At 39.6% G+C, this 24,968-nt stretch overlaps 5 protein-coding genes and 1 pseudogene across 5 annotated transcripts; 3 read left to right on the top strand and 3 right to left on the bottom strand.

Moving 5' to 3' along the window:
- Positions 1-887: 887 nt before the first annotated feature.
- LOC140764038 (large ribosomal subunit protein uL4-like) lies at positions 888-3,144 on the bottom strand. The gene is made up of 2 exons (XM_073102480.1): positions 1,973-3,144; positions 888-1,231 (listed from the first exon to the last, which is right to left on the bottom strand). The coding sequence occupies exons 1-2, from the start codon at positions 3,077-3,079 to the stop codon at positions 1,118-1,120; spliced, it is 1,221 nt and encodes a 406-aa protein (XP_072958581.1). The 5' UTR covers positions 3,080-3,144; the 3' UTR covers positions 888-1,117.
- A 2,367-nt stretch (positions 3,145-5,511) lies between these two features.
- On the top strand, positions 5,512-9,276 carry LOC140763807 (pyruvate kinase isozyme A, chloroplastic-like). The gene is made up of 6 exons (XM_073102162.1): positions 5,512-6,027; positions 6,321-6,411; positions 6,540-6,733; positions 7,025-7,146; positions 7,819-8,297; positions 8,805-9,276. The coding sequence occupies exons 1-6, from the start codon at positions 5,524-5,526 to the stop codon at positions 9,104-9,106; spliced, it is 1,692 nt and encodes a 563-aa protein (XP_072958263.1). The 5' UTR covers positions 5,512-5,523; the 3' UTR covers positions 9,107-9,276.
- Positions 9,277-12,626: 3,350 nt separating this feature from the next.
- LOC140762121 (uncharacterized) lies at positions 12,627-14,339 on the top strand. Its single transcript, XM_073099738.1, has 3 exons — positions 12,627-13,096; positions 13,188-13,377; positions 13,461-14,339. Exons 1-3 carry the CDS (start codon positions 12,767-12,769, stop codon positions 13,931-13,933), a joined length of 993 nt encoding a protein of 330 aa, XP_072955839.1. The 5' UTR covers positions 12,627-12,766; the 3' UTR covers positions 13,934-14,339.
- A 1,355-nt stretch (positions 14,340-15,694) lies between these two features.
- Positions 15,695-17,566, top strand: LOC140762119 (pentatricopeptide repeat-containing protein At2g42920, chloroplastic). The gene has a single exon (XM_073099736.1). It carries the CDS (start codon positions 15,931-15,933, stop codon positions 17,560-17,562), a length of 1,632 nt encoding a protein of 543 aa, XP_072955837.1. The 5' UTR covers positions 15,695-15,930; the 3' UTR covers positions 17,563-17,566.
- A 17-nt stretch (positions 17,567-17,583) lies between these two features.
- LOC140762122 (chitinase 2-like) lies at positions 17,584-18,633 on the bottom strand (annotated as a pseudogene).
- A 147-nt stretch (positions 18,634-18,780) lies between these two features.
- LOC140762120 (bZIP transcription factor RISBZ2-like) lies at positions 18,781-23,884 on the bottom strand. Its single transcript, XM_073099737.1, has 6 exons — positions 23,483-23,884; positions 22,651-22,741; positions 21,056-21,218; positions 20,246-20,321; positions 20,034-20,159; positions 18,781-19,477 (listed from the first exon to the last, which is right to left on the bottom strand). The coding sequence occupies exons 1-6, from the start codon at positions 23,867-23,869 to the stop codon at positions 19,061-19,063; spliced, it is 1,260 nt and encodes a 419-aa protein (XP_072955838.1). The 5' UTR covers positions 23,870-23,884; the 3' UTR covers positions 18,781-19,060.
- Between the last annotated feature and the right edge of the window lie 1,084 nt (positions 23,885-24,968).

Raw genomic sequence — 24,968 nt, 5'->3', positions numbered from 1 at the left:
GAGTCACCTCATCATTTTCTTTTTCTCAACCTTAATCTCTTCTTCCTCTCTCTCCAATCCCATTAAACCCACCTTGATGCTTCAGCCTAAAACTAAAACTGATTTACTAACATAATTAAGAATATTTATCAACGTTTTATATGTATATCTATAATTTGATTCCAGTATTTTATTTTAATGACTTCAAATACATCCTGATGTTGTTCAATCTTTTAATCAAAAATTACTATAGATGACCTTTATGAGCTAGTCAAGTCAAATATCAGATCATGTCCTATCTCATCATCTCATTTCGAATGAGTTTCCAGACAGCTCTTATTAGTCATTCCCTATTCTTTTTTAAAAAGAACCAAGTTATCTGGGAGCTATCAAAATATATCAACTGTTGCCAAACAAGACTACTGAGCAGATTAAATTAGCTCGTCTGACCTGCAATAAGAATATGCAACAAACTGGAGGACCTGTGCAAGCAATGCTGTGCCAGATCGACTCAATGTAGTTTTAATTACTTTAGGCCTAAACCCGGCCCTCCAACGTATTAGAGATTCCGAGCCCAGCTCAATGACCTAATAAAAAGTCAACGAGATTAAAATAAACTTTACAAAACGCTATATATATTATATACGTACATTATAAAAAATATATACATAATAATGAGCAGAGTCAGATCAACGAAATAGTATTAAAGCTCAAGCCCGAAGTTAAATTCATCAACCTCCCAAAGTTGGATTTATAAAAACAACATATAGAGCAAATCGTGACTAAGATATACCAGATTGAAGAGCTAGTAGTAGATGGCTCTCACCATGGACATATTGATCACTACTAGAGTCAAAAGAGCACTTCAGAGTTGGCTTGAAGTCAGATGACTTAGAAAAGGTCGCCAGTGGAAAGAAATTCAAGAAACAATTAAGTAAATTAAATCTCACTGACATCAAAATTCCGACATCTACAAAGAACAGAATAGGGTAAGATCGCAAAGATCACACTGGCCAACGTTTTAAGATGTTCATCAAATAACATTTTTACTCCAAAAACAAAAACAGGATACGACCATAACCTTACGGAAGTTCCAAATACTAAAGACTGAAGGCCTAACGAGTAGCAACCCACTCGCTCATTGAGTCACACCTAACCACTTTGTGAAATTCTCGAACTCGGTGTAATCGCTGTCGGAGACCATAGTCTTGTACCATGCCCTACCAGCAGACTTAATCTTAGCAAGTTCTTCCTGCAAATAAGATTGCCAAACAAATCAAAAGCACAACATCAGCAGTGGACCAACTAAATATTGCTGGGTGCAAAGGATGAGCCAAAAACAGGAACAGATGTTAACTACATTTTTGTTAGGTTGGTTAACTCCAAGATACCCGTACAAAGAAAATGTGTTACTAAAGGTATACATACAAATGTCTGACATTAAAAATGTCTACAAGCAAATAAGAGATTTTCACAAAAACCCCTTATAAAGAAGCAAGAAAACAGTAAAATGATAATAAATCATAGGCTACTCTTTCAAAAGTGAAAAGATCCAAGATACTAAAGTAGTTCATGTGCACTTAATATAACCAATGCTTAATCCATAACAACTATGAATCACATCAAGATGTTAGCTAAAAATTACTTGCACAATCCTAGATTTTTTCAAACACTAAGAATTGTCCATATAATATTCTCCTTCATTATTTATGCGAAATTTTCATCAGCTAGCTATACTCTTTGCTAAAACAACATCTATTGCTCAAAGTTACTAAGATGTCTTACAACAGTTTTCGCTAAACAGTTTAAATACCATTACTAACAAGAACAAAAATGACAACAAACAGCAGTATAGTAGATTTGTACTAAGAAACTAAACATGAATGATCGAATATGCAAGCAGATCCTATTAATTAAAGAGTTAATGTATCCTAGCTAGATCCAGTATCAGGTTATAATAGAATAAGTAGCAGATTTAGAGTAACAAGTATACCTTGCTGAGCGGACTCCTCTTATTATCGAGCTTCTCCTTCTTGGCCTTAACACGCTCGGCCTCAGCAAGCAGCGCCATTCTCCTGGCGGTCTTCGCGTACGGGTTCAGTTTCAGAAGCGTGTTGAGATTCTTCAAGGGGTTCTTCTTCAGCGACCTGCGCTTCACCTCCTTGTTGATTGGCCGCACCACGGACTGCACCTCATCGGAGTTGATGATCCTAGAGAGATCCGGGTTGGTCATCTTGGGACGCGGCAGGACGAATCCCTTCTTCTTCAGAGAAGGCTTGTCAAAAGTACCGAAAATGTCATCGAGTTTCTCAAAGGCCGACTTGGTCCAGATGACAAAGCGGCCAAGATGCCCACCAGGGGCGAGCTTAAGGAGGTTGAGGCGCTCTACATTGGCGACGTCAACACCAGGGATGTTACGGAAGGCCTTGACGATCTTGGAACCCTCGGTGCCGTAAACGATGAGGGGGCCTTTGCGAGAGACGTAACGGCGGTTTCGCATCTTACCTTTGCCGGCGCGGATGGCGGTGGAGTCCTTGGATTTCTTGGCGTCGGGAAAGGCGCCGACTTGATTGAGGATCTTGATAGCGGAGGATGTCTTCTCGATGGATTCGACGGAGTCAGACAGAACGAGGGGAAGCTCAGGAACGGAGTCGATCTTGTGGCCGCGGGCGACGACGAGGGAGGGGACAGCAGAGGCGGCGAGGGCGGAGGCGACAGCGACGCGGCGGAGGTGGATGTTGACGCGGCGGTGCCAGCGGCGCCAGATCTTTGTGGGGGCAAACATACGACCGCCGCGGCACATGTTACCAAAGGCTCCCTGGCCAGCACGGTGGGTGCCGCCGCCGGGGACACGGGGGATACGAGAGACGGCACGGCCGGTACCCCACGACTCCGCTGACGTCTGGTGGCCGGCACGGCGGGAAACGGCATACGGCTGCCGCTTGTTCCGGGAGAGAGAAGCGTGAACGAAACGGACGACGTCGGGGCGGATCGGGGCCTTGAGGACGTCAGGGAGGGGTACTGCGGCGGCGGGGCCGTCGGTGGCCATGTCGCCGTCGAGGGATTGGACGGAGACGAGAGGGCGAGCGGCGGCAGCCATGGAGAAGGAGTTAGGCGGGGGCCTAGGGTTGAGGGTTCCAAGGAAACGAATGGGGGTAAGGGCAATGTGAGAAGTTGTTTCTATTTATATTTGGATCAGATAATCCTGTCCGTCCATCATAAATTGAACGGCGGAGCACTCTATGATAGGCAAAACCCTAAATCGTTGGGTGTTAGTTAAGAGCGTAGTGAAGGTCGCATCCTATCCGTCGGATGTGCACGGAATCAACGGTGAGGATCGCTGGGTTCGAACCAAAGCCCCGTTATTAGTTTACTGAAGTATGGTTAAATAAATTTTATACCCATATACTTCAGCATACAATTACTTTATTTTTTACTCTCTTTCTCATCGTAACATAAGTTGCTCGATAGGTTAAGTTAAGGAACAATTCCTTAGAGATATTGATTCATTGCATAAAATAATCCGTACAATTGAGAAAAAATATTTATCAAATATATTTTATAGTCAGAAAATTATAAAATCAAGTGGGATCGATTCATAACTCTCTGGTCTATGTTTTTTGTATTTATACCCTTCGCAAATTCGAACTGCTGGGATAAAAGCACAATACAATGTATGGTGGTAACGGGTAGAGTAGATGTTAAGGGTTATGGAAGGCAATGGAGATGAAGTGAATGATTGATGTTGTTTAAGAGATAAACATAAAAGGAAAGAAATAGTTGAGATCTCAATAAAAACAGAGGACTTGACAAACAAAAGATATTAGAAGTTAAGAGAGACCTTGCCAACGGTAGAAGTGATAGGTTAGTAAAAAAGGAAGATGGAGATTAGGACAGAGAGAAAATAGAGAGGCAAGAAATTAATATTCCAATAGTATAATAATTTTAGCTGCTATTCACACTTTTATAGAGATTAGCCAATAAGTTAAAATAATAATTATTAATCCTAATTCTACCGGACGTTTTCTGTTGATGCCAACATAATGCAAACGTTCGAACGCGTATTTCGCTTTCTCTGTTTTTTGCGAATATAATACAGACGTTTACAAAGCCGTTCGAATTTGTCTCCAACTACGTTCGAATGCAAATTTTATTTTAATAAAAATAATTAACTAATACATAAAAAAAAAAAAAGACTAACTAAGTTTATAATTTTATCTTTTTCTACTTTATACATGAACTTGCTCTTTTTTCCTAAATTATCATTATTATTGTGGTAGATGTTGCCGCCTTCCATGGGTCGTGGTGGTCGACAGTCATAGCAAAGTTATGTGGCGGTGGATGAGGTGTATAGATGGGAGTGAGTGTCGGCAATGGGTTTGGCTAATATTTTTTAGGCTATTTTCACTTGAAGCAAGTGTTGCGGAGCAATGGCTTTCGTATTATAATGTATGTGTTTCTCTCTCCTTAATTGACCACCTCCAAATGGCCTCTGTGGCTTTATTTATTTTGCTTATTGTCAATTACTGTAGGAGCTTTCATCGACATAGCACATAGCATTGATCAGTGAATCTCTCCTAGTTTTAGGTTTAGCAAGATGTGTCTTTAATTATCGTGTCGCAATGAAGTTGCATGATTACCTTTTCCACCTACGAATATTTCATAATATCCTTTATTATTATTATTTTTTTCTATGCTCTTAGGTTTGATAGTTCAATTTTGTTTCTAGGGTACTATCTATTATAGACAAGTTTAAGTTTGTATGTCATGCTTTAGTTGTTCAGTTGTTGTTTGGACTAGTGAAAATATTTACGGCATAGAATATTAAAAACAAGGTACATTTCTTATTCATATTTGCTTCTGAACTATATCTTAGTTTTTTTTTTAACATTTATTATATACTTAGATTTTACTAAGTCGAGACGAGCTATTAATCAAATCGAGTTATTAAATTATGCCACTAAAATACTAAATAATTTTTTTTATAATATTATTTGAGATTAGAGTCAAACCAATAATCTTCTTAGTCATGAGAAAGAGTATTTACCAACTCATTAGAGGTTGGTGAAATTAAGTCTTAGTTTGAGAGAGAGAAAGATGAATTAATTGTTAGATCAGGTATATCTTTTTATACTTTTCTTTATATAGTTTATAATTATATTAAAAAAATAGTACTATTACAAGTTTTTGAAGATTCAAAAAACTATATATATATATATATATTATCCAATATTCAATTTATATTTGTGATGCCTTTCATTGATATAATAATTAAGTAGTTTACTATGTATCTGTTCGGTTTTCAGTTTTTCACCTCTAATTAGTTCATAGCCACTTGTATGAATTATATTTATATCTGAGTGCAGCAACTTCTAACACTTGATGCTGCAGAGGATCCTCTCTAAATAGGGCGTCGATTTCGAAGTCCATCCAAAACACTCCTACTTCGTAACCTCCGCTCGACTGACTTCAAATTCTAAAAACGATACCCCGACGACGACGATCAGAGAAGCCCCCCCCCCCCCCCGAAAAAAAAAAATAAAAATGGCTCAATCCCTCCATCTCCTCTCCTCGTCCTCCTCCCAATCCTTCTCCTACCTCTCCTCCCGCCCTAACCTCAACCCTTTCCTTCCCACCCAATCCCTCCCCTTCCAGCCCCGCCGCCAGCGCCGCCAGATCACGCTCTCCGCGTCCGCCATCCCCCCTCCCCCGCCTCCGCAGTCATCGTCGTCTTCGATCGACGTGGACTCGGTGACGGAGGCGGAGATGAAGGAGAACGGGTTCAGGAGCACCCGGCGTACGAAGCTGGTGTGCACGATCGGGCCGTCGACGTGCGCGGCGGAGCAGCTGGAGGCGCTCGCCGTCGGGGGGATGAACGTGGCGCGGCTCAACATGTGTCACGGTACGCGCGAGTGGCACCGGGAGGTTATACGGCGGGTCCGGCGGCTCAACGACGAGAAGGGGTTCGCCGTCGCCGTCATGATGGATACTGAGGGAAGTGAGATCCACATGGGAGATCTCGGCGGCGCGTCCTCTGCGAAGGCTGAGGTAGAAGTTTGATTCTTTGCTCTAGTTTTAATGGGACAGTGTGTACTACAGGATACCAAATTTCTCGTCAGTTGTACAAGATTGTGATTTATATGCAGTGCTATGCATTGGGTTACAATTATTTTAAGCCCATCATTGATCAACTCAGTAGGGTCAAATTGTCCAATACATGGTCATCTTCTCCTGTGAAGTAGTTTCTATGTATTGTGATCCTTGGTCCATGATACTTACAATTTGCATTTTCATGTACAAGCTAAATTCACTATCAGATAGCTGATGTTAAATTTTTGCAGGATGGTGAGGTTTGGACATTCAGTGTCAGAGCTTTCAGCACCAACCTCCCGGACCACACCATTCAAGTGAACTATGATGGTTTTGCTGAAGGTTATGACCTAAAAATCTCATTAAATCTTCTTGTAGAAGGAATTGTTTACCCCTTTTGCTTTATGAAGAATCATTAAGGTTATCTTGTAATTCGTGTTGATGGCAAAAGAATTTTGGGTATAGCACAGATGTGAAAGCGGGGGATGAGCTTCTAGTGGATGGAGGAATGGTCAGATTTGAGGTGATTAAGAAGATTGGCCCAGATGTCAAGTGTCGCTGCACCGATCCTGGTTTGCTGTTGCCACGGGCTAACCTTACATTTTGGCGAGATGGTATTCTGGTGCGGGCGCATAACGCAATGCTTCCTACAATTTCTTCCAAGGTAGGAGAGCATATGAGAAATGGTTGACTAATATTTCATGTTAAAATATTGACAATCATATTTTAGTGGAGCATACGACTTTTCATCAAGATCTTGAATATGTATGGGAAATTGTGTTGGTTGCAAAATTCTCTATCCCGCAAAAGTGATCTTGCCTGACAAGTCTTTGCACATATAAGCATCTCTCAATAAGTTGACAAAAGAGCCCGAGTGCTCTAAAAGAAAGGACAATAAGATGACAGAACATTCCAATACATCTTCATCTAATGCTTCATGCTTTAAATGGTGCAGGATTGGCTTGACATAGACTTTGGGATTGCTGAGGGTGTAGATTTTATTGCTGTTTCATTTGTGAAATCTGCAGAAGTTATTAAGCATCTCAAAAGCTACATAACTGCACGATGTCGTGATAGGTAAGGAGGAAGCTGTCTTCTTTGTTTTTTCAATCTATATCTGAAAGTTCAAGTGAGGGGGATAGATTAGGGGGAGGTGGAAAGAAGGAGATAATCTGACGGCTTATGTGTTATTTCCGTGCCAATATCTGATATCATAAAAAAATGGTTCCCGCAGAATTTTCCATCCTTTGTAATTTGAAATCATGATAAATAAATGCATATATAAGGTTCTGTCAAGATATTATTTTGTCACTAATTTCCACACATAAACTTAATATTGCCAAATCCTTGAAATTTCTACTTTTAGGTTAACAACCAGAACACCACAATAACCATTTCATATGGATTGTTATCTGCCAAACATTTCTGAGCTTTTAGTTCAGAACCTTTCATAAACAGAAGAGTGATTCTGGCCAATATGGGTGATGTAGACTAGTCGACTATACAGCTTGCTTATAAGTTGCTAATATTAATATTAGTCTTGGTGCTAACCATAATTGTACTTCTGAAAGGAACTTAGTTTCGTATCATAAAATATATATATTTTTTCCCATTTCTAGATACTATACTACTGTAGTAAATTTGATTATGAATTTTGAGAATAGTACATGCTTTCCTTTTTCTGTATCTCGTAATCTGCTTCCTCACCGGCTATATGTGTGTCGTTGATGATTCAAAATACATGAACAGTGATATTTCAGTGATTGCAAAGATTGAGAGCATTGACTCTCTGAAGAACCTTGAGGAGATAATTCGTTCATCCGATGGAGCAATGGTTGCTAGAGGAGACCTTGGTGCTCAAATTCCTCTGGAACAAGTCCCTTCTGCTCAGCAAAAAATAGTTAAACTCTGCAGACAGCTCAACAAGCCAGTCATTGTTGCTTCTCAGCTCCTCGAGTCTATGATCGAGTATCCTACACCTACCAGAGCTGAAGTTGCTGATGTAGCTGAAGCCGTTCGACAGCGTGCAGATGCTCTAATGCTTTCTGGTGAATCAGCAATGGGCCAATTTCCAGAGAAGGCACTTACTGTCCTCAGAAGTGTAAGCCTGAGAACAGAAAGGTGGTGGAGAGAGGATAAGCGCTATGATGCAACAGAACTTCCAGATATTGCTTCCTCCTTCTCTGACAAAATTTCGGAGGAGATGTGTAATTCTGCTGCTAAAATGGGTAAGTGTTGCATTGCATTGCATTGACTCACATGATTATCTTCTTTATTTAACTATAATGGTGACATGCTGAACTATAGTTTCTTTTAGGAAATTAATACCTATCTTGTTCTCGTGAAATGATCAGTACTGACTCCAACTTGATAGCATAGATATATAGTCATACATGTTTGCCAGATTAAACTTTCTGTGGTATCCTGTCATTCATTTCCAAATTCCAATCTCTGTTGGATTAAATATTTTTTATTTAGTTGTCTATGGTTTATACAATCAAAGTTTGCCAATTGCAAGGTTTATCCTAATTCTCAGTTTTTCCTTGGAGTGACCATTTGCTCCTTATTGCATAAATAGAAGAAAATTTCCCTCATGATTATAATTATTTAGTTGTTGATATTGAAGATGTAGAAAGCAAGGAAACAAAGATGAGGAGCATGATGGAAGTACATGTGCAGAAGTTATATACGAGCTTCTGCTTTAGTGTTAATGATTCTGTGTTTTTGCTCTTCAGCTAACGATTTGGGAGTAGATGCAGTATTTGTATACGCAAAGACAGGTCATATGGCCTCTCTCCTTTCTCGTTGCCGTCCTGACTGCCCAATTTTCGCATTCACAACATCAACATCTGTCAGGAGACGGCTGAACCTTCAATGGGGTCTCATACCCTTCCGCCTCAATTTCTCCAACGACATGGAGAGTAACCTCAATCGGACCTTCGCTTTGCTGAAAGCCAGGGGAATGATTCAATCCGGTGATCTGGTCATTGCTCTTTCTGATATGTTGCAGTCAATTCAAGTGATGAATGTTCCATAGATGAAGTTCCCTATTGTATGTTGTATCATTTTCCCTTCCAAGGGTATCGAAGCCTAATTGCACTTTATTGGTTTAGAGATTGTTTGTATGCCTTAAAACTTCCATTTGTTTTACATCCAGAGAAGCACTACTATGATGCATATCTTATATTGTCCATGTTGTCTTTGAAATGTTTCAATGTTTGTTTTAGCTCTTCCTTTCAGTTAACTATGCTTAGACTCATCAAAGTTGGTGTGGTAACACTTTACTTGTCTCGTATGGTTTGTCAGAAATATCGTCTTCTCAGTAGTGTGTCTATGCATACTATCTCTTAATGTTGTTTGTTCAAGATATTTCACTGTTTATCGTGGAATATTTCAAAATTAAGTACTTAAATCTCTCTTTAGTCCACACTCCTAACATGACTTTTTATTACATGGTAATCTATTTATGGTGAAATTGTTTGCTGTCAGTAAAACCCATTGATTTCAGTATCTGTACCGTTAGATTTGGATGAAAACCACATCACAGGATGAGCAAAACTATGGGAGAATAAACTATGTTCACCAACTACAAAATATACTTCTGATTAGGTGTTTAAATAATACAACCACCAGTTAAAATAATTGGTTTTATAAACTACCAGTCCAATAATGACTGTCAAACCTAACGTTAATCTCTATTATTAACAATTGGCTAAAACCCATCTTCACCCTAATTGCGTGAAGAGTAGCTTTCAAGAAATTAAAAAAAAAGACAACCGACAACTGAAGCCTAACCTCCTTTGACACTAAAACAATTAACTGCCCTTCTTACCACCTCATGACACACCACCGACCTAGCAAACTCACAAGTCTTAAAGTTCTTCTTGACTTGAGATAGTAAAAGCTAAAGGCACACCATGATGATATCTAAGAAACACTCTTAAAGCTACTTCCTCTCCATCAAACCCTTGTGATCCTCACAATTACTCCTCTCTTTCTTTAATAGATTTAACACCATTTTTGTTTGCAGTGGAAGGTTACAAAAGGATCGCTTTCTTGCAAGAAAACAGAGGATAAAGTAGTGGGTGGGTCATATTTGTCTCTTTTCATCTATCAGAGTTAGTAGGATCAGCCTAGAAGAAAGTAGACACTCATACCTCATTGGATAAAAGTTTTCATAAGATTTAAGGATAACTTACAGTTTACTCCCCCACACTCATACCTAATTGGTTAAAGTTAATAAATTATTTAAGGATAATTTATAGTTCACTACCTGTAATTTCGCTCGACCTTAAGTTTTCTTTCTTCATTTTAAATTCAGCCACTTAACCTTTTATGGTCCAGATCAAATTGCAATAGTTAATCAACCATTAATATAGATGTAAAAAGAGTTAATTATCTCCACAAAAATACAGTCTAATATGACAATGATATCAGTAGTTTAGTCATTTAATAATTTATATATGGATACAGGGTGTTTACGACATCAAGTTTAGATGGGAGATTGTCGCCCTTTGATTTTAGGTTATCGCCAATAATATTAGGAGTAGTTCGATTATTCAAATCATTAGTTTTGGATGAAAAATTTACTTAACAGTTAGAATCTGAATTCCATGGCACCTATTGAGTACTAATAAAAAATTGGATCGAATTAAAGGTAGACAAAATGTAATTTACCCATAATTTATTGGCATGCTTCTGTTATTCTACTCTATTCTTATCTTCATTCAAGATATGAGAGAATATGTCATCATTTTCCACGGATAGTTAAGTGTCCAAGTTGAGGTACAGAGTGATGACTTAATATTATTTTGCGTTGTAGTATCAAAGGCATATCTTTTGATGGATAAGGCTCTTTCAATCAAATAATGACCCTCTTTTCATAGTTAGAATCATAGGTTTATTTTACAACAACAACAACAACAACAAAAAAAAGATTTCTTTCTTGCCTGCATAAAGAACAACACATGGAATCAAATTGGCCTTGATAATTATTCTTTACCTCATACTTAATCTTATCACCTAATCTAAATATCCTATACTTTTTCTTTTTCTCTAAAGCTAGTACAACAGAGAATTTGTCTAAAAGGATTTTGAATTTAACTACACCTCTTTTACTAAAGTGCATGTATCTTGGATTCTTTTCTTCTTTCTTCTTTACCATCTCTTAATTTATTTTCCTTGGAACAGAGTAAGAATGGTAGGTAATTGCAAACAAAACTGGGAGAATTGGCAGAGGTGCAAAAAAGTGAAGTTAAGCCACTAAGTTTTTCACTTACTCTGTTCAGTCTAGTTTACAAAGATACATTCTTCTTTCTACTTTTTCTTCTTTTCTCCTCTGTACCTCAGTCACACAAATCATCAAATTGAAAAGAGAAACCCCTTTACTTTCCCTTAATCTCGTCTATTTAAAAGGTAGTCTGTTTATCTAACAAGCTAAGAATTTCCCACTTGTTTATTAAGTCACAAAAGTTAGGGTAAATTTAAAATTCTAATTTATGAATATATTTCAGACTCAATTGCTCTGTCGAGGTTAGAAATATAATTATATAGGATTTGGCCCATTATGGTCCATTTTAGAGAGAGGACCTCATGCAATGCAATGAGAGTTAAGTTTTCTTAAGAATTAATAATAAGAAGCTCCTAAATAATATCCTTAACCTTTCGTTATCCCTTGTTACCGTCAAGACTAGGGCGTATGATGTACAATTTATTGTCATTCTACTACCAAACTACTATAATTTTGACCACGAAAAGAAATTATGTATATATTTTTTTTAAAATTGCTCTCTCTATCATAGAGTTTTATTATTTTAGCACATTTATTTGGTCGAGAATTACTCTCTTCTAAGATATGTTATTATATAAATTATTTTTAAAAATAATTTTAGAAAACTAAACCATGGTAATTTTTTCCACCAGAAACAGAGGAGAGGATGGGTCCGGTCATAATTTTTTTTTTTATTTTTAATTTTTTTAATGTTTTAATTTTCCTTTCCTCCTCCTCCTCCTCCCCTTTGTTTTCCTACAGTACACGGAAGGCATAATTCCCACTCGATGCCATCTTCCAAAATGTACTGTCTTAATCGAATCCCTTTCCTTTTTCTACTTTAACCAATCGGACGGTTTTGATCCGATCTTATGAGGATCAGACGGCTGAGGCGTGCGGGGTAAGCTTTTACGTGTCACCTGACGGTTTGGCGCACCGTCACTTTCGAGGAGCACGGGTTGTTTTTCTAATCGTGCTCCGACGCTAAACGACGGGGCTGGAACGGGACGGAGGTGGGCCCCAGACTATAACTGCCCTTGCGTTTTATATAGCCCATGCGTTCCTTGTTTATTTACTGCACTGCCACGGTCAGGCAGCCTGGTCCTGTTTGACGAAATAACCCAACGGGCGAACTACGCGACACGTGTCCCAGATGGCGGGTCGGGTTTAGAGACGTCGCCACGTAGCGAAGCCACTGTCGGATCCTTATCCTCTCTCCCCCACGTCCTACTCGCCCGTTTACGACACGACGCCTTTTCTTTAAAACCACACCTTTCTCCCTCGACTGCTTCTCGTTAGTTCGAACTCCCTTCTCCCGAACCCATGGCGGAATTAGCTGTGGTCTACGGCTTTGTGGTCCGCAAAATGGAGTCGTAGTGGAGGAGGAGGAGGAGGAGGAGGAGGAGACGACGAGGACGCCTTTTTTAGATGAAGATCCAGCCGATGGATTCGAAACCGACGGTCAGGAACGACCCGGCGAAGCACTCTGGGAAGTCTCGGCTTAAGCGGCTCTTGGAACGGCAATTCCCTAGCGTGCTAAGGATTTCTTCGACGGAGAAGCTCGCTGGAGTCGGCGACGGCGAGGTGGAGCCGAGTTCGGTGTGCCTCGATCGCATGGTGCTGAGCTTCATCGAGGAGAGCACCGAGAAGCCGACTCGTAGCCGATGCAACTGCTTCAACGCTAACTCCGATGACTTCTCCGACGAAGAATCAGGCGATCAGCCGTTCTCCGCCGTTGATGCTGTGGAAGCCCTCAAGGTAGTCCCTGATCACAAAAAAAAAAAAAAAAAGTTGCAATTTTTACTACCATTTCTCGTCAAATTTCATTCCCCAAACGCGATTTCGGTAGGGTCTGGTCCCATGCACGAGCGTCGCAGAGAGGAATCTCCTAGCTGACGCGTCGAAGCTTATGGAGAGGAGCAAGAATTCCAAATCCAAACGCGAATCTCGACGCATCGTCGCCGAAGGCCTAAAGTCCCTCAACTACGACGCCTCCATTTGTAGGTCCCAATGGGAGAAAACTCCCTCTTTTCCCGCCGGTATGCCTCTTTCTTCCCCCTTCCTCCTCCTCCTTTACTTCCATTTTCGAGCACGCAGCTGCTCATCTTTGATCGGACGGCAGGCGAGCACGAGTACATCGACGTGGTCGTGGACGGAGACCTCCGCCTCCTCGTGGAGGTCGACTTCCGCTCCGAGTTCGAGATCGCGAGGTCGACCAAGAGCTACCGCGCGGCGCTGCAATCCCTGCCGTCCGTCTTCGTGGGCACCGCCGATCGCCTCGTCAAGATCGTCGCCGTGGTCTCCGAAGCAGCGAGGCAGAGCTTGAAGAAGAAGGGCCTCCACTTCCCACCGTGGAGGAAGTCGGACTACATGCTGGCCAAGTGGCTCTCCCCGTTCCAGCGGGGTGCGCCGTGCCTCGAGATCCCCGCTCAGGAAGTGATCTCCGCCGTTAATTTCAACGGCAATTTCGAGTTGCGAGTCGGGGATGAAGAGGAGAGGATAACGGTGACGGTGTCACCGTGGCGACCGCCGGATGTGAATCCGAAGACTGCGAGGGTGAGTAAAGTCGTTGCTGGATTGACTGCTTTGCTTTGATGCTAACCGACTTCGAGAAGATATTAAATTTTGACTCTTTTTTTCAACAAAAAAAACATATATATATGAAAATGGAGGGTAATAATAAGTAATTACTAATTAGGCTTGGTTTTGGTGTTGGTGTTGGTGTTGGTTTTGAGGAGTGGATATATACATATATATATATATATATCTATGTAAGAGAGCACTCCAGAAATCACCAAGTGTGGTGTTCTTTTATTTTTTCTCTTTTTTAGAGATACCACCATCTACTGCTTACTAATATTGTGCTAAAGAGTATGAGATACAAATTGAAGAGGTTTGCCTTCATATTCTTGTTTACTACCTGCTTTGTGACATTATTATGTGTATTATTTGATCATGAGCCAATTGGGTATTTAATGATATAATCCAAATTATATCCAAATGAGCTCTTATTTTTATCATTATTATTTTATGACTGGTGGCTTTAATTTGTTAGTTGGTGACGGTTGTTACAGCCCTCACGGACTCGGTGCAAGGCTGAAGTCCATGACAACGGCGTGAACACTTTCCCCCCCTCACTTTTGCCTCATGTTTTCTACGAATTAAGTCCAAAACAACGGTTCTAAATATTAATATTAAAGGAGTCAGGGTTATATATAAAGAGTATTTGGGGATATTATATTTAATTTACTTCTATCATTCTATGTGGTTATGCATGGTATACATTGCTTTATTATTTTATTATGTATCTAAATTAAACTGTTATTTTTAGCTTAAATCACAAACAATTTAATAAAGCTGTCACTTTATTCTCATAATATTATAATTTTATAATTTAAAAAAAAATTCTATCTAACCATCTTAGTTTGGAAGGTAAAAGTGGCATACGTAAAACTACATAAAATTAAACATAAACTATAATTTACATTCTGTGTTGGTTCCAATGCTATGATGGGCATTCATGGCGTTAGTAAAATTATGAAAATATTAACTATGGTGTTAGTGATACTAAATCTAATTGTATTTGGTTACCAAATAATAGTACAATAGATGTTCATCACTCTTATTCTTCAACCTAAGTGGGAGGGGTGGCCTTGTGGTGTTAGTAAGAACAGCAGTAAAAACTGACTCTCCACCAGCTCTTTTCTAATTCTAATCATAGCAAACTAAAGATAGATGGTTACCACTTAGCCTACGCACTCATGAAAAGGTCCGCTAACGAGCTACTTCCAGAAGAAAAGATGGGTGGATTATTTCAGTACTTCAAATCTCACCGAGAGTAGTAGTAGTAGAACAAGAGAAAAAGAAAGGAAAAAGAAAGAAAGCAAAAGGAAAGGAGGCCAAAGTAGCAGCAGCTAAGGGTACTTTTAATTGGGTTGTGAGAGAGCCACATCTGTCTCTTAACATTACTCGGTTTCTACTTGTTTGGAAAATGAAAGCACTGTGGACCCTTTTTCTGGACCTGGAAGTGGGACTTATGAGTAGTTTATAATCTTATATTCACTTTTGTAGGCCATTAAAGTTATCGGATGTGCGTGATTGATATGTTTGGTGACGTGTTTGAACTTACTTGATAAGATTAGCTCGCACTAAATCCTCACTTTAGACTTGTTGGTGACCGTATTTATTTTGCACTTATTTTTTAAAATGATATTTGTTTATATTCAACATAATTAGACTTATTCTTTTTTAACTTCTCACTTAGTTTTTTCTTTTTTCTACTTTGCACGACACTAAATACCTAAATATGTAATAAAAGAATAGATAATTATATTTACATCTCTAAACTATTGCTCAATTATATATATATATATATATATATATATATATATCTGAACTTATTTTAGTACACTTAGATTATCTAAACTATGTGGGTACCTCCCAAATTTCTTACCACTAATTTTCATATAGACCAACTATTTGTAGCTTTGTTTTCTTTCATTGATGCTGGAGTTGGCAACCACACAACCCTTGAGTACGCTTCTTATCCAAATGGTCACTGGCAACAGCATAGCCATTAGCAGAGAGCATCCATGTTGCATCCATGCACCTGCTCACTTCCTTCTTCAAACTCCATCTCCAAATTCATTGCTGACCACCCCTCACTTTCCATGCTTGAGACCAAGTGCACCACCATGAGAGACCTCCACCAGCTCCACTCCCACATCATCAAAACTGGGCTAGCCAACGACACCATAGCCATTAGCAGAGTCCTATCTTTCTGTGCCACCTCTCCCTATGGTGACCTCAACTACGCCATGCTCCTCTTCTCCCACCACCCTCACCCCAATGCCTTCATGTGGAACACCCTCATTAGAGCCCTCTCACATAGCTCAACTCCTCACCTAGCCATACGTCTCTTCCTTGCCATGCTCCATTCCCCTACTCAACCGCAGAACCTCACTTTCCCTTCCCTCTTTGCCTCGTACGCTCACCTGGGCCTTGCACACCATGGCTCTCAGCTCCATGGCATGGTGCTCAAGCTCGGCCTCGCCTCCGATCCCTACATTCGCAATGCGATGCTCTACATGTACGCCAGGTGCGGTCGTATGACCGAAGCTCTCCGATTGTCCTCTGACTGCCTAACCAACTTTGATGTCGTTGCTTGTAATTCCATGCTGATGGGCCTAGCCAGAACTGGCATGATTGATGAGTGCAGAGATTTATTCGCGCTGATGCCGTCGAGAAGTGTGGTGACTTGGAGTACTATGATTAGCGGGTGTGTGAGGAATGGCAAGTGCAAAGAGGCTTTGAATCTCTTCTATCAGATGCAAGAAGGAGGAGTGAAGCCTAATGCCAATGTCTTGGTTAGCTTGCTAGGGGCATGTGCTAGTTTAGGAGCTCTGGATCAAGGACAGTGGATTCATGCTTACATAGAGAAGAATAGTATAGAACTTAATCCCATTGTAACCACAGCAATCATAGACATGTACTGCAAATGTGGCAGCATCGATAAAGCTCTTCATGTGTTTGAGAGTGCCCCAATAAGAGCATTGTCGTCATGGAACTCTATGGTTTTGGGCTTAGCAACTCATGGGCATTGCAAAGAAGCAATTAGGCTGTTTACAAGGCTTCAAACTTGCGGCGTGAGGCCAGACAACGTTACTTTTATTGGAATCTTAATGGCTTGCAGCCATTCTGGCATGGTGGATGAAGCATGGCACTATTTCTCATTGATGGCTAGTGTTTACAACATTGAACCAACGGTCGAACACTATGGCTGCATGGTTGATGCACTAGGCCGAGCGGGGCTTCTCGCCGAGGCGGAGGGCTTGATTGCAAAAATGCCCATGAAGCCGGACTCTGTCATATGGGGAGCATTGCTCTCTGCTTGTAGGACGCATGGGAATGTCGAGATTGGTGAGAGAGCTGCAAGAGGGGTCTTGGAGTCGGATCCATGGGACAGCGGTGGGTATGTCATTTTGTCGAACACCTTGGCGCAAGGTGGCGAGTTCAGAGATGCCATGAGTACAAGGGTGAGGATGAAGGAGGAGGGGGTTAGGAAGGAACCAGGTTGCAGTATGATTGAGGTAAATGGTTTGACACATGAGTTTGTATGTGGTGGGGTTTTGCATCCAGAATCCAAAGAGATTTTTGAATTGTTGAATGTTTTGGCTTTGGAAATTAGAGGAGCATCTAATGAGGAGCTTAGCATGCATTGTTGATGAATTGCTCGCTTATTTGTGTCACTAAATTTGTTAGCTTGTCAAAGTTCTCTACTAAAAGAGAAGATAATTAAATTAATACTAACAAGCATGGATAATTATTAGATACTGGCCAACATATTCTGCGATAAATTCTCGTAATTGAAGCCATTGCTTTTAGAGTAATCTGCAGACCAGATGAAGATACCAAGAAGTTTCCCCTGCATCTTAAGAATACTGCATGCATTGAACAATCCATGCTCTGGTAGCAATCCACCACTGCTCTCCTTATCAGTGCTAACACTCACCAAAACTTTCCCTCCGTAGTAGTTAGAGCTCTGAGTCTCAAAATACTCCAAGAACTAAGGCAAAATTGTGATGTCATCATATGCATAGAACTGGAAGTTAATGTAGTCTATGACATGCCCATATTTCTTCCACAGAGCTAGATAATGGCTCTGGACCTCATCGTCTTCGAAAGGCGCTATAGAAGCGAATGAGATCACCTTGTTAGTCTTTAGAGTCGTTAAAAGCCGGCCGACGCAGTCTGCAAAGGTGTCAGGACCGGCGAGGAAGTGTTCATAATCTATGTCAATTCCATCAAGATTATATTCATCTACAATTTTCGTCGGCGAGGAGACTGCGTTCCGAACCCAGGAATCTACAGAGGAAGGATGGAAGTAAACTTTGCCATGGCCTAAGCTGTCGCCGCCAAGGCTAAGGGCCACCTTGGCATTGCGGTGGCTCTGCTTGACGGAGACAACATGTGATAGTTTTAGACTATCTGTGTCCAAGAAGATGTTGAATTCTCCGTCGGTGTGTGCCGGTGACCTTGCGGTGGTGGTGTAGTCTATTGCGAAGGAGAGGATGAAATGGAAGTCGACGTCAGGGTGTATGGGGACGTCGGAGAAGCTGACGGTGCTGATGTACTCCCTGAATAGCTTGGAGTTTGAAGATGATGATGGTAAGATGAGAGTGGACATGAGGACTATGATGGAATAGAGGAGATTTGAGGAAGCCATCTAAGACAAAAGAAAAGAAAAAGAAGAAGAAAGGCAGAGATAGTATCTCTGTTTGATTGAGGAGTGAACTATATGTGTGTGTATACCATTGAGTTTGGCCGGCATTTGTTGTGCTTTTACTATTGATGTCAGTCCGCCTCTTAGACTGTATCTTACATGGGAAATGATCCAAATGACAGCCTACGAGTTAAATATATGGGGGTAAAGACAAAAGGAATTAGCTGGGGATTGGCATTACAATAATGTAACGTCAAGATTCCAATTTCAGTACTACATGGATACACTTGAAAAATATGATAGAAAACTAGACAATTTCCTAGTTTTCGATAGTTTTCCAGCTATCATCTTATGTGCAAACTAGACAATTTCCTAGTTTTCGATAGTATTGATTGTATTGCCAGGAAGGCAGAAAGTACAACATATATAGAATCCTGAGATAAATATCCTCAGCACACTTGAGTTCACAAAATAAACATTAAGGCACTTCTCAAGTTTCCTCATACTTGATTTGATTTCTTATTGACACAGTCATCAGTTTCCCATGGAGCAGCATCCCATGGCATAGATCCAGATGGGCTTGGTCCCTCACAAATTCTCTTCTGGAGGTGCTCCAGGCTGGCTACTCGTTGCATGGAACCAGATCTTCCCATCTTTCCATTAGACATAGTGCCGTGAGCTTCATCCACAGGTAGAGCCGCTGAAGCTCTTCCGGGAAGGCTCGCATTGATAGTATGATCATGCAGCGGGGCCTGGAAGAAGTGGCTTGCATCATCTTGAACGGGAACGGCAGCATCAGAGGTTGCTTCAGGTGGAGTTGTCAAGAAGGGGATGTTGATTGCTGACATGTCAGATATAGCAGAGCATAAAGGACTAATACCGGTTACTCTCTTGACAGTTTCCTCCGCCGCTCTCACCTGTAATAAAGACATTAGCTCATGCCGTCTCACTTGTATAGGAACTGGGTGTATCTTCAAAACAGCAGATATTTTGACAATATATTTGATTGGTGATTCAGCTAGCAATATGTATCAACCAGGACAACCAACAATTTGGTTTGTTATAACCAATAAAGAATACCGTATATGTATAATAAGCTAGTGTATGTGGAATGAGCTTAAAGATAATAAAACAGAGCAAATGTATCTGGAGTCAGCTTAAAAATAACAAAATGGAGCAAAAATGTCAGATTCCTAATCTGCAGTAGCTGACAATAGCACAAATGTTGCATGATATATCTTCACAATATTATATGCCACATAAGATGAGTGTAAAGACTCCAGTGAATTTCACGAAGATCAGCAGTGAAATCTGCCAGACCATTCACACCATCTTATGTGTGACATCCTAGACAGTACGTGTCAATGTGTAATAGCTATGCCTGTATACATGTAAAGACAGGAGAGAATGCATAACCTTGGAATCAAATCCAAAGACATAATGCAAGATGCATTAGTGCAGATGACAACAAACCTTAGCTCTCCAAGTCCCAACATCTGCGTGCAGTATTCTATTGTTAACAGCAGCATCACTGTACTTCTGGTTTATGTCACTTAGACGCTTTAATAAAGATGAATTCTCAACTCGTAATTGAGCAACCTATAAAAAAAAATGACCACAAGATCTGGAAATAAATGTGATAATTTCCCCACAAGTTGCAAAAACAATAATATATGAATCTAGACCTGTGCCTCAAGATCACTCAGATGAGCTTGCTTCCTTCTTCTTGAGCGTCTCGCTGATTCTCGATTCGAGAGCATCCTAGCAAAAATAAATAAATAAATCGATAAAATATTGATCTCAACAAGTTTAAAAGAATTAGTTCAGCTGAGATTTGAGAAATTTGAATGCACGTTTACCATGTATACATAATTTTTGCTCCATAGAAACAAGAAATTGGAAATAAATTCATTGAAATATTTAAAGAACAGACTTGTGCCATGGTGGCCATGCAATGGCAGCAGTGTAAAAGGAAGACGAGCAGACAAGCGAAACCCAAAAATTTAAGTTCTTATTTACATTTAAAGAAAGTAAATAAACAGGTTATGTTGGCAACCGATTGAATAACAAGGGGTAGGATCAATAGTATTAGAACTGCATCGGCACTATCCTATGTAATTTGATATATATATAGATGCACTACAGCAGACAGAAAGCCAAGGGTCTAACAAATGTCTTGACCCTCATAGTATTCGGTCCTACAAATATGTAAACTGCCCTTTCAATCTAAAAGACTAAACTACAGAATATCCTGAATGTGCATTTTCAAAGGAGTCGAAATATAATGACACTCTCATATTGAGTATCAGTTTAAAGAAACAACCAACAAGCAATTAAACATTAAGATGGCAAGCTCATTACTGATTTTCTTTTTCTTGACTGTCAGGTACATTTACTATAAGCTGAATACAAAGTGAAGGCTATGTGGACCAAGAAATTTCTTTCCAGGTATAGAACAAGACAGAATAAAAACAAGAATACTGGAACATGTTTACCTCCTCACTCGCTTCACATCAGTAGGATCTGTATTTTCTTCTCCTTCAAGATCATCATCATCTGAGACTGACTGCTCCCTTGATGAAGAGCTAGTAGCTGGCTTGCCAAATATACTGGAACTTTGCATGACACTTGGAGCTGGGCCTCCACTTGATCCATTACCTGGCTTATTTCAGTAGAAAGATTTCCTCATTATGTGACAAAATCCAGAGAAGAACATTCTAATCAAATCACAAGTTCTAAAGGACAGATATCTATCCAGATGCAGCAAATTATAGGAAGTGATAATTATCCATGCAGCATAGTACAGGGATACAGCTGTATAGAGTAGATTACTTATAAAAAGATAGAGCAAAGTGGAGTTGAGAAAGTCATTTCATTGTCAGTCACCGTCAGAGATATTAAGAGACTGCCATGAACAAAATTTTCTCAGACTAACCAGCATAACAATACCAAAATAGTTTTTACTACTTGCCTTCAGAAACTTGATAGTGAATATACTCTGAAATCCCTTAATAAGCAGGAAATCTGAAAAGGGAAAATTGCATTGTTGGGAACAAGGGCAATGGCCAGTGCAGTACGTGATCAATCAATTTATTCCATATAATCTATTGACAGCTATTGACCAGCGAAAAAACATTAGTCAGGCTTTCAATCATATACAACTCTAAGTATGTCTAGTTATCACCTAAGCACCTTAGAAATAACATAAAGAAAAGAGGCCTTTTCTACATACAACAGCTAATTCGTTTGAGGGTCAAGGTTCATAAGCCCCTAAACAGTCAACCATAAGTCAATAGCTTCTAAGAAATACCCTTATCTTATATAATTACCATGCTTTGTCTAGTTATCAGACTAGCTAGCTCTAAATTACATAGCCAACATATAGCTCTATATGCTTCATAAATCATTGTTCACCATAGGTTCCTTCAGGCTTCAGCTGTCTACTTACAAACAACAGAATCCAACAGTCCAAGTGATGTCCTCAGTAGCAGTAGTGTTACTTAGCATTTAACTATTTCTTGATAAATTCTGAATTCTTTTTCCTCTAACTTCTTTCATGATTTTGTGAATAGATTGCACAAAGAAGTATAAGAGAAGACATGACATTTAAAAGAAGCACTCTGAGTAGAGTTGAATAGAGCAAAACGATCGCTATAACAACTCAATTAGTTGGAAGTTGGCACCAGTGGCTTCTCGTTGCTGTTGTTGTTGTTGTAAACAGATTGTGAAAGACCGGGTACACACACAAAAAAAAAATGAAAACAAGATTTTCTTTTCAAAGGTGAATAGGTAGTAAACATGTGAAGAAGGAAATGAACATTGCTTAGGAGATCGAAGGCATCCTTGGTTTGGAAGCTAACATCACATTATGTACCGAAACGTGAGAAAGTGCTGAGTACATGCCTGGATGGCCTAACAAGGACTGCCTACTGCAGGCGCCTGAGTAAGAAACGCTATTTCTTTCTTTGTTGGCATGATCAACAGACTTTAAAGACACTTTAGAACTTACGTGCAGATTTCAATTATGAGATGACTTCTAAAACTGTATAACTGAAGCCAACATAAAGATAAAACTGCAAAAGATAAGTACCATCCAGAGAAGCTTGATAACCCAAAGCATCTGGAAGATGTGAGGTGGCATCAGCTGACGAAGAAGATTCATGGGCTTGGGCACTAGAAACCTACAAATAAAATAAGAACAATTAAAATAGAGCCATAACACAAATTTTCTTCTAAATTTGTTACTGAGAGGTATCCAGTTCTAGCAGATAGTAGGAGTCTAGAGGAGTTCCTCACAATATTTAAACAGCAAAGGTGACTTAACAACTAGAAAGTACTTATATGGAGAACTTGTCGGACATGGACATCATAAGCTATTTGAAGTGTCCATTCTTCCTAGGTAGAAGAGTTCCCCACAATATTTAGACAGAAAAGGTGACTTAAATCACTAGAAAGTACTTATATGCAGATTGAACTGAAATCAAAGAAGCAATATTCAGATGTATCCCTTGGTAACAATATTGGTTTCAGAAGACAGATGAAAATCATCGTTACAGAATAGATAACAAGATCAAACCTTCAACACAAAAGGATGGCCTTGCATGCAAATTGCCAATGACACTTAAATCCTTACTGAAAACTATCCCAAGAAATACCCAATATCTGAACACGTTAATTGGCTAGGATTGATTACTGAATTTTGAGTAGCTTATTGAATTACGTTTCAATGGGTTAACCTATCAATGTAATTAGTATCCTTTTTATCAAACACAGTATAAAAAGTTCAACAGAAGTATATATTATAAGCAGTGCACATCAACGATTAATGATTCCACATCACATAACATATGCAATGACACCCAAAAGTCAACCATGAACAAGGCTAGTGGAACTATACGATCTCAAATTCGAAATTTTTATACCCTCGACTTGGCAACGGCTGCGCAGTATCTATGGAGCTCTTGCTTCAGGATCGCCGCATACTCACCAGGGTCAACATCGGCATCCGACGGCTGAGAGTGGCCACCGCCGGAGATCACAGCGGCAGGCGCCTTGATCTCGAACACCTCGTCATCTCCACCTCTTCCCTCCTCCTTCGCATAACCATCGGTTGCCCTGGGGTGAGAACTAGGGTTCGGATTCGGGTTGGGAGGGGCCACCTCCTCGAGAAACTTCTGGAAGAACCACTCGGAGGGACTTCGATTCATCGAGCTCTCATGCCCGCCACCTCCATCACCGCCTCCGCCGGCCGCAGGAGCCGGCGGCCAGAACGAATCGGGGAGCTCGTCGACCGAGAAGACTCTCTCCATTTTTAATTTTACCTCTCTTTCTCTCGTCCTCTATTTATATGGATTATTAAACGAAAAAGGAGACCAGAAGGGTAGGCAACGTTTCTTTCCGCAAACACCCCTATCTTTCTTCCATTTTATTCTCATTGTTATTTCTTTTCATATTCGGTTCTTTAAAAAGATTAAAATTAATTGATTAGTACCCTAGCACTTAAATATTTATCATTCTCCTAAAATACATCTCTTTTATCTACACAGATGCATTGACATCTAACTTGGTCCTTAATAGCTACTTTTTTAGAATGATTTATCTTAATACTTGCTATATAAATGGTTTGTTTATAAAAAATATTAGAGTTAAATATATTTTACCATCGAGTTCTTATACTTAAGATTATTTTAAGATTGAATATATATGTTAATAAAAAATCAGTTAGTGTGTTTATGATTAAGATGAAACCATCAATCTTTTTGTAAATTAAACTCAATGACGCCAAAATTACTAAAATATTTGTATCGTGTTTATTAGACTACACATGCAGATATTTAAGATAATGCTGCTAAACAAGCAAATTAGCCGTGATGCTTAGTTATATTTGAGGAAATATAATAGTCTCATTTTTGTAATAATGCTCTTTGAAGTTCAAGGGAATAAAATAATTTTGGGTATAAGTATAGAATGGTAAATCCTATTTAACCAAAAATATTATTACATAGAGTAACTATTGCCCAACTTTATATAAACTTACATCATTTATTTTTTATGGTCACTCTATTTAGCCCCGGGAACTATCACTAATTCTTGCACACTCTTTTTAATCCGTGAAGAAGTTATCTTAAAAACAATAAGATTATTGTTTATAATATTTTGACTCTTTTAATTATCTAATATCTCACATTCCCCGAGGCATAAGTAAAAGAAGGATTATTCTACCATAAATTTCTCTCTTTTTTCTAAATAGAATATCTAAAATTAATCACACGACAATCACATAATATTTTTTCAACAAAAAATTAATCACGTAACTAATGAAAAAGACGTGTGCTATAGATTTGAGTCAAGATCCAATATCTAAGACTCACAATATTATAAGCACAACTTGATCCTCCTCTTAATACT

This window comes from Typha angustifolia, chromosome 7 (genome assembly GCF_048772165.1).
Source record: "Typha angustifolia cultivar Huaian chromosome 7, ASM4877216v1, whole genome shotgun sequence".
In the NCBI taxonomy this organism is placed as follows: domain Eukaryota; kingdom Viridiplantae; phylum Streptophyta; class Magnoliopsida; order Poales; family Typhaceae; genus Typha; species Typha angustifolia.
This window is presented reverse-complemented; position numbering and strand designations above follow the sequence as displayed.

Excerpts from the sequence above, each read along its gene's own strand:
- LOC140762120 (XM_073099737.1), bottom strand. The coding sequence starts at position 23,869 with ATGGAGAGAGTCTTCTCGGTCGACGAGCTCCCCGATTCGTTCTGGCCG. Across the intron at positions 20,160-20,245 it reads TGAGTGATCTTGAGGCACAG|GTTGCTCAATTACGAGTTGA; the intron begins GTCTAGATTCAT and ends TTTTTTTTATAG. Across the intron at positions 19,478-20,033 it reads TTGGGACTTGGAGAGCTAAG|GTGAGAGCGGCGGAGGAAAC; the intron begins GTTTGTTGTCAT and ends TCTTTATTACAG.
- LOC140763807 (XM_073102162.1), top strand. The coding sequence starts at position 5,524 with ATGGCTCAATCCCTCCATCTCCTCTCCTCGTCCTCCTCCCAATCCTTC. Across the intron at positions 6,028-6,320 it reads CGTCCTCTGCGAAGGCTGAG|GATGGTGAGGTTTGGACATT; the intron begins GTAGAAGTTTGA and ends AAATTTTTGCAG. Across the intron at positions 7,147-7,818 it reads ACTGCACGATGTCGTGATAG|TGATATTTCAGTGATTGCAA; the intron begins GTAAGGAGGAAG and ends ATACATGAACAG.
- LOC140762119 (XM_073099736.1), top strand. The coding sequence starts at position 15,931 with ATGTTGCATCCATGCACCTGCTCACTTCCTTCTTCAAACTCCATCTCC.
- LOC140762121 (XM_073099738.1), top strand. The coding sequence starts at position 12,767 with ATGAAGATCCAGCCGATGGATTCGAAACCGACGGTCAGGAACGACCCG. Across the intron at positions 13,097-13,187 it reads ATGCTGTGGAAGCCCTCAAG|GGTCTGGTCCCATGCACGAG; the intron begins GTAGTCCCTGAT and ends CGATTTCGGTAG. Across the intron at positions 13,378-13,460 it reads AACTCCCTCTTTTCCCGCCG|GCGAGCACGAGTACATCGAC; the intron begins GTATGCCTCTTT and ends ATCGGACGGCAG.
- LOC140764038 (XM_073102480.1), bottom strand. The coding sequence starts at position 3,079 with ATGGCTGCCGCCGCTCGCCCTCTCGTCTCCGTCCAATCCCTCGACGGC. Across the intron at positions 1,232-1,972 it reads AGAGGAGTCCGCTCAGCAAG|GAAGAACTTGCTAAGATTAA; the intron begins GTATACTTGTTA and ends TCTTATTTGCAG.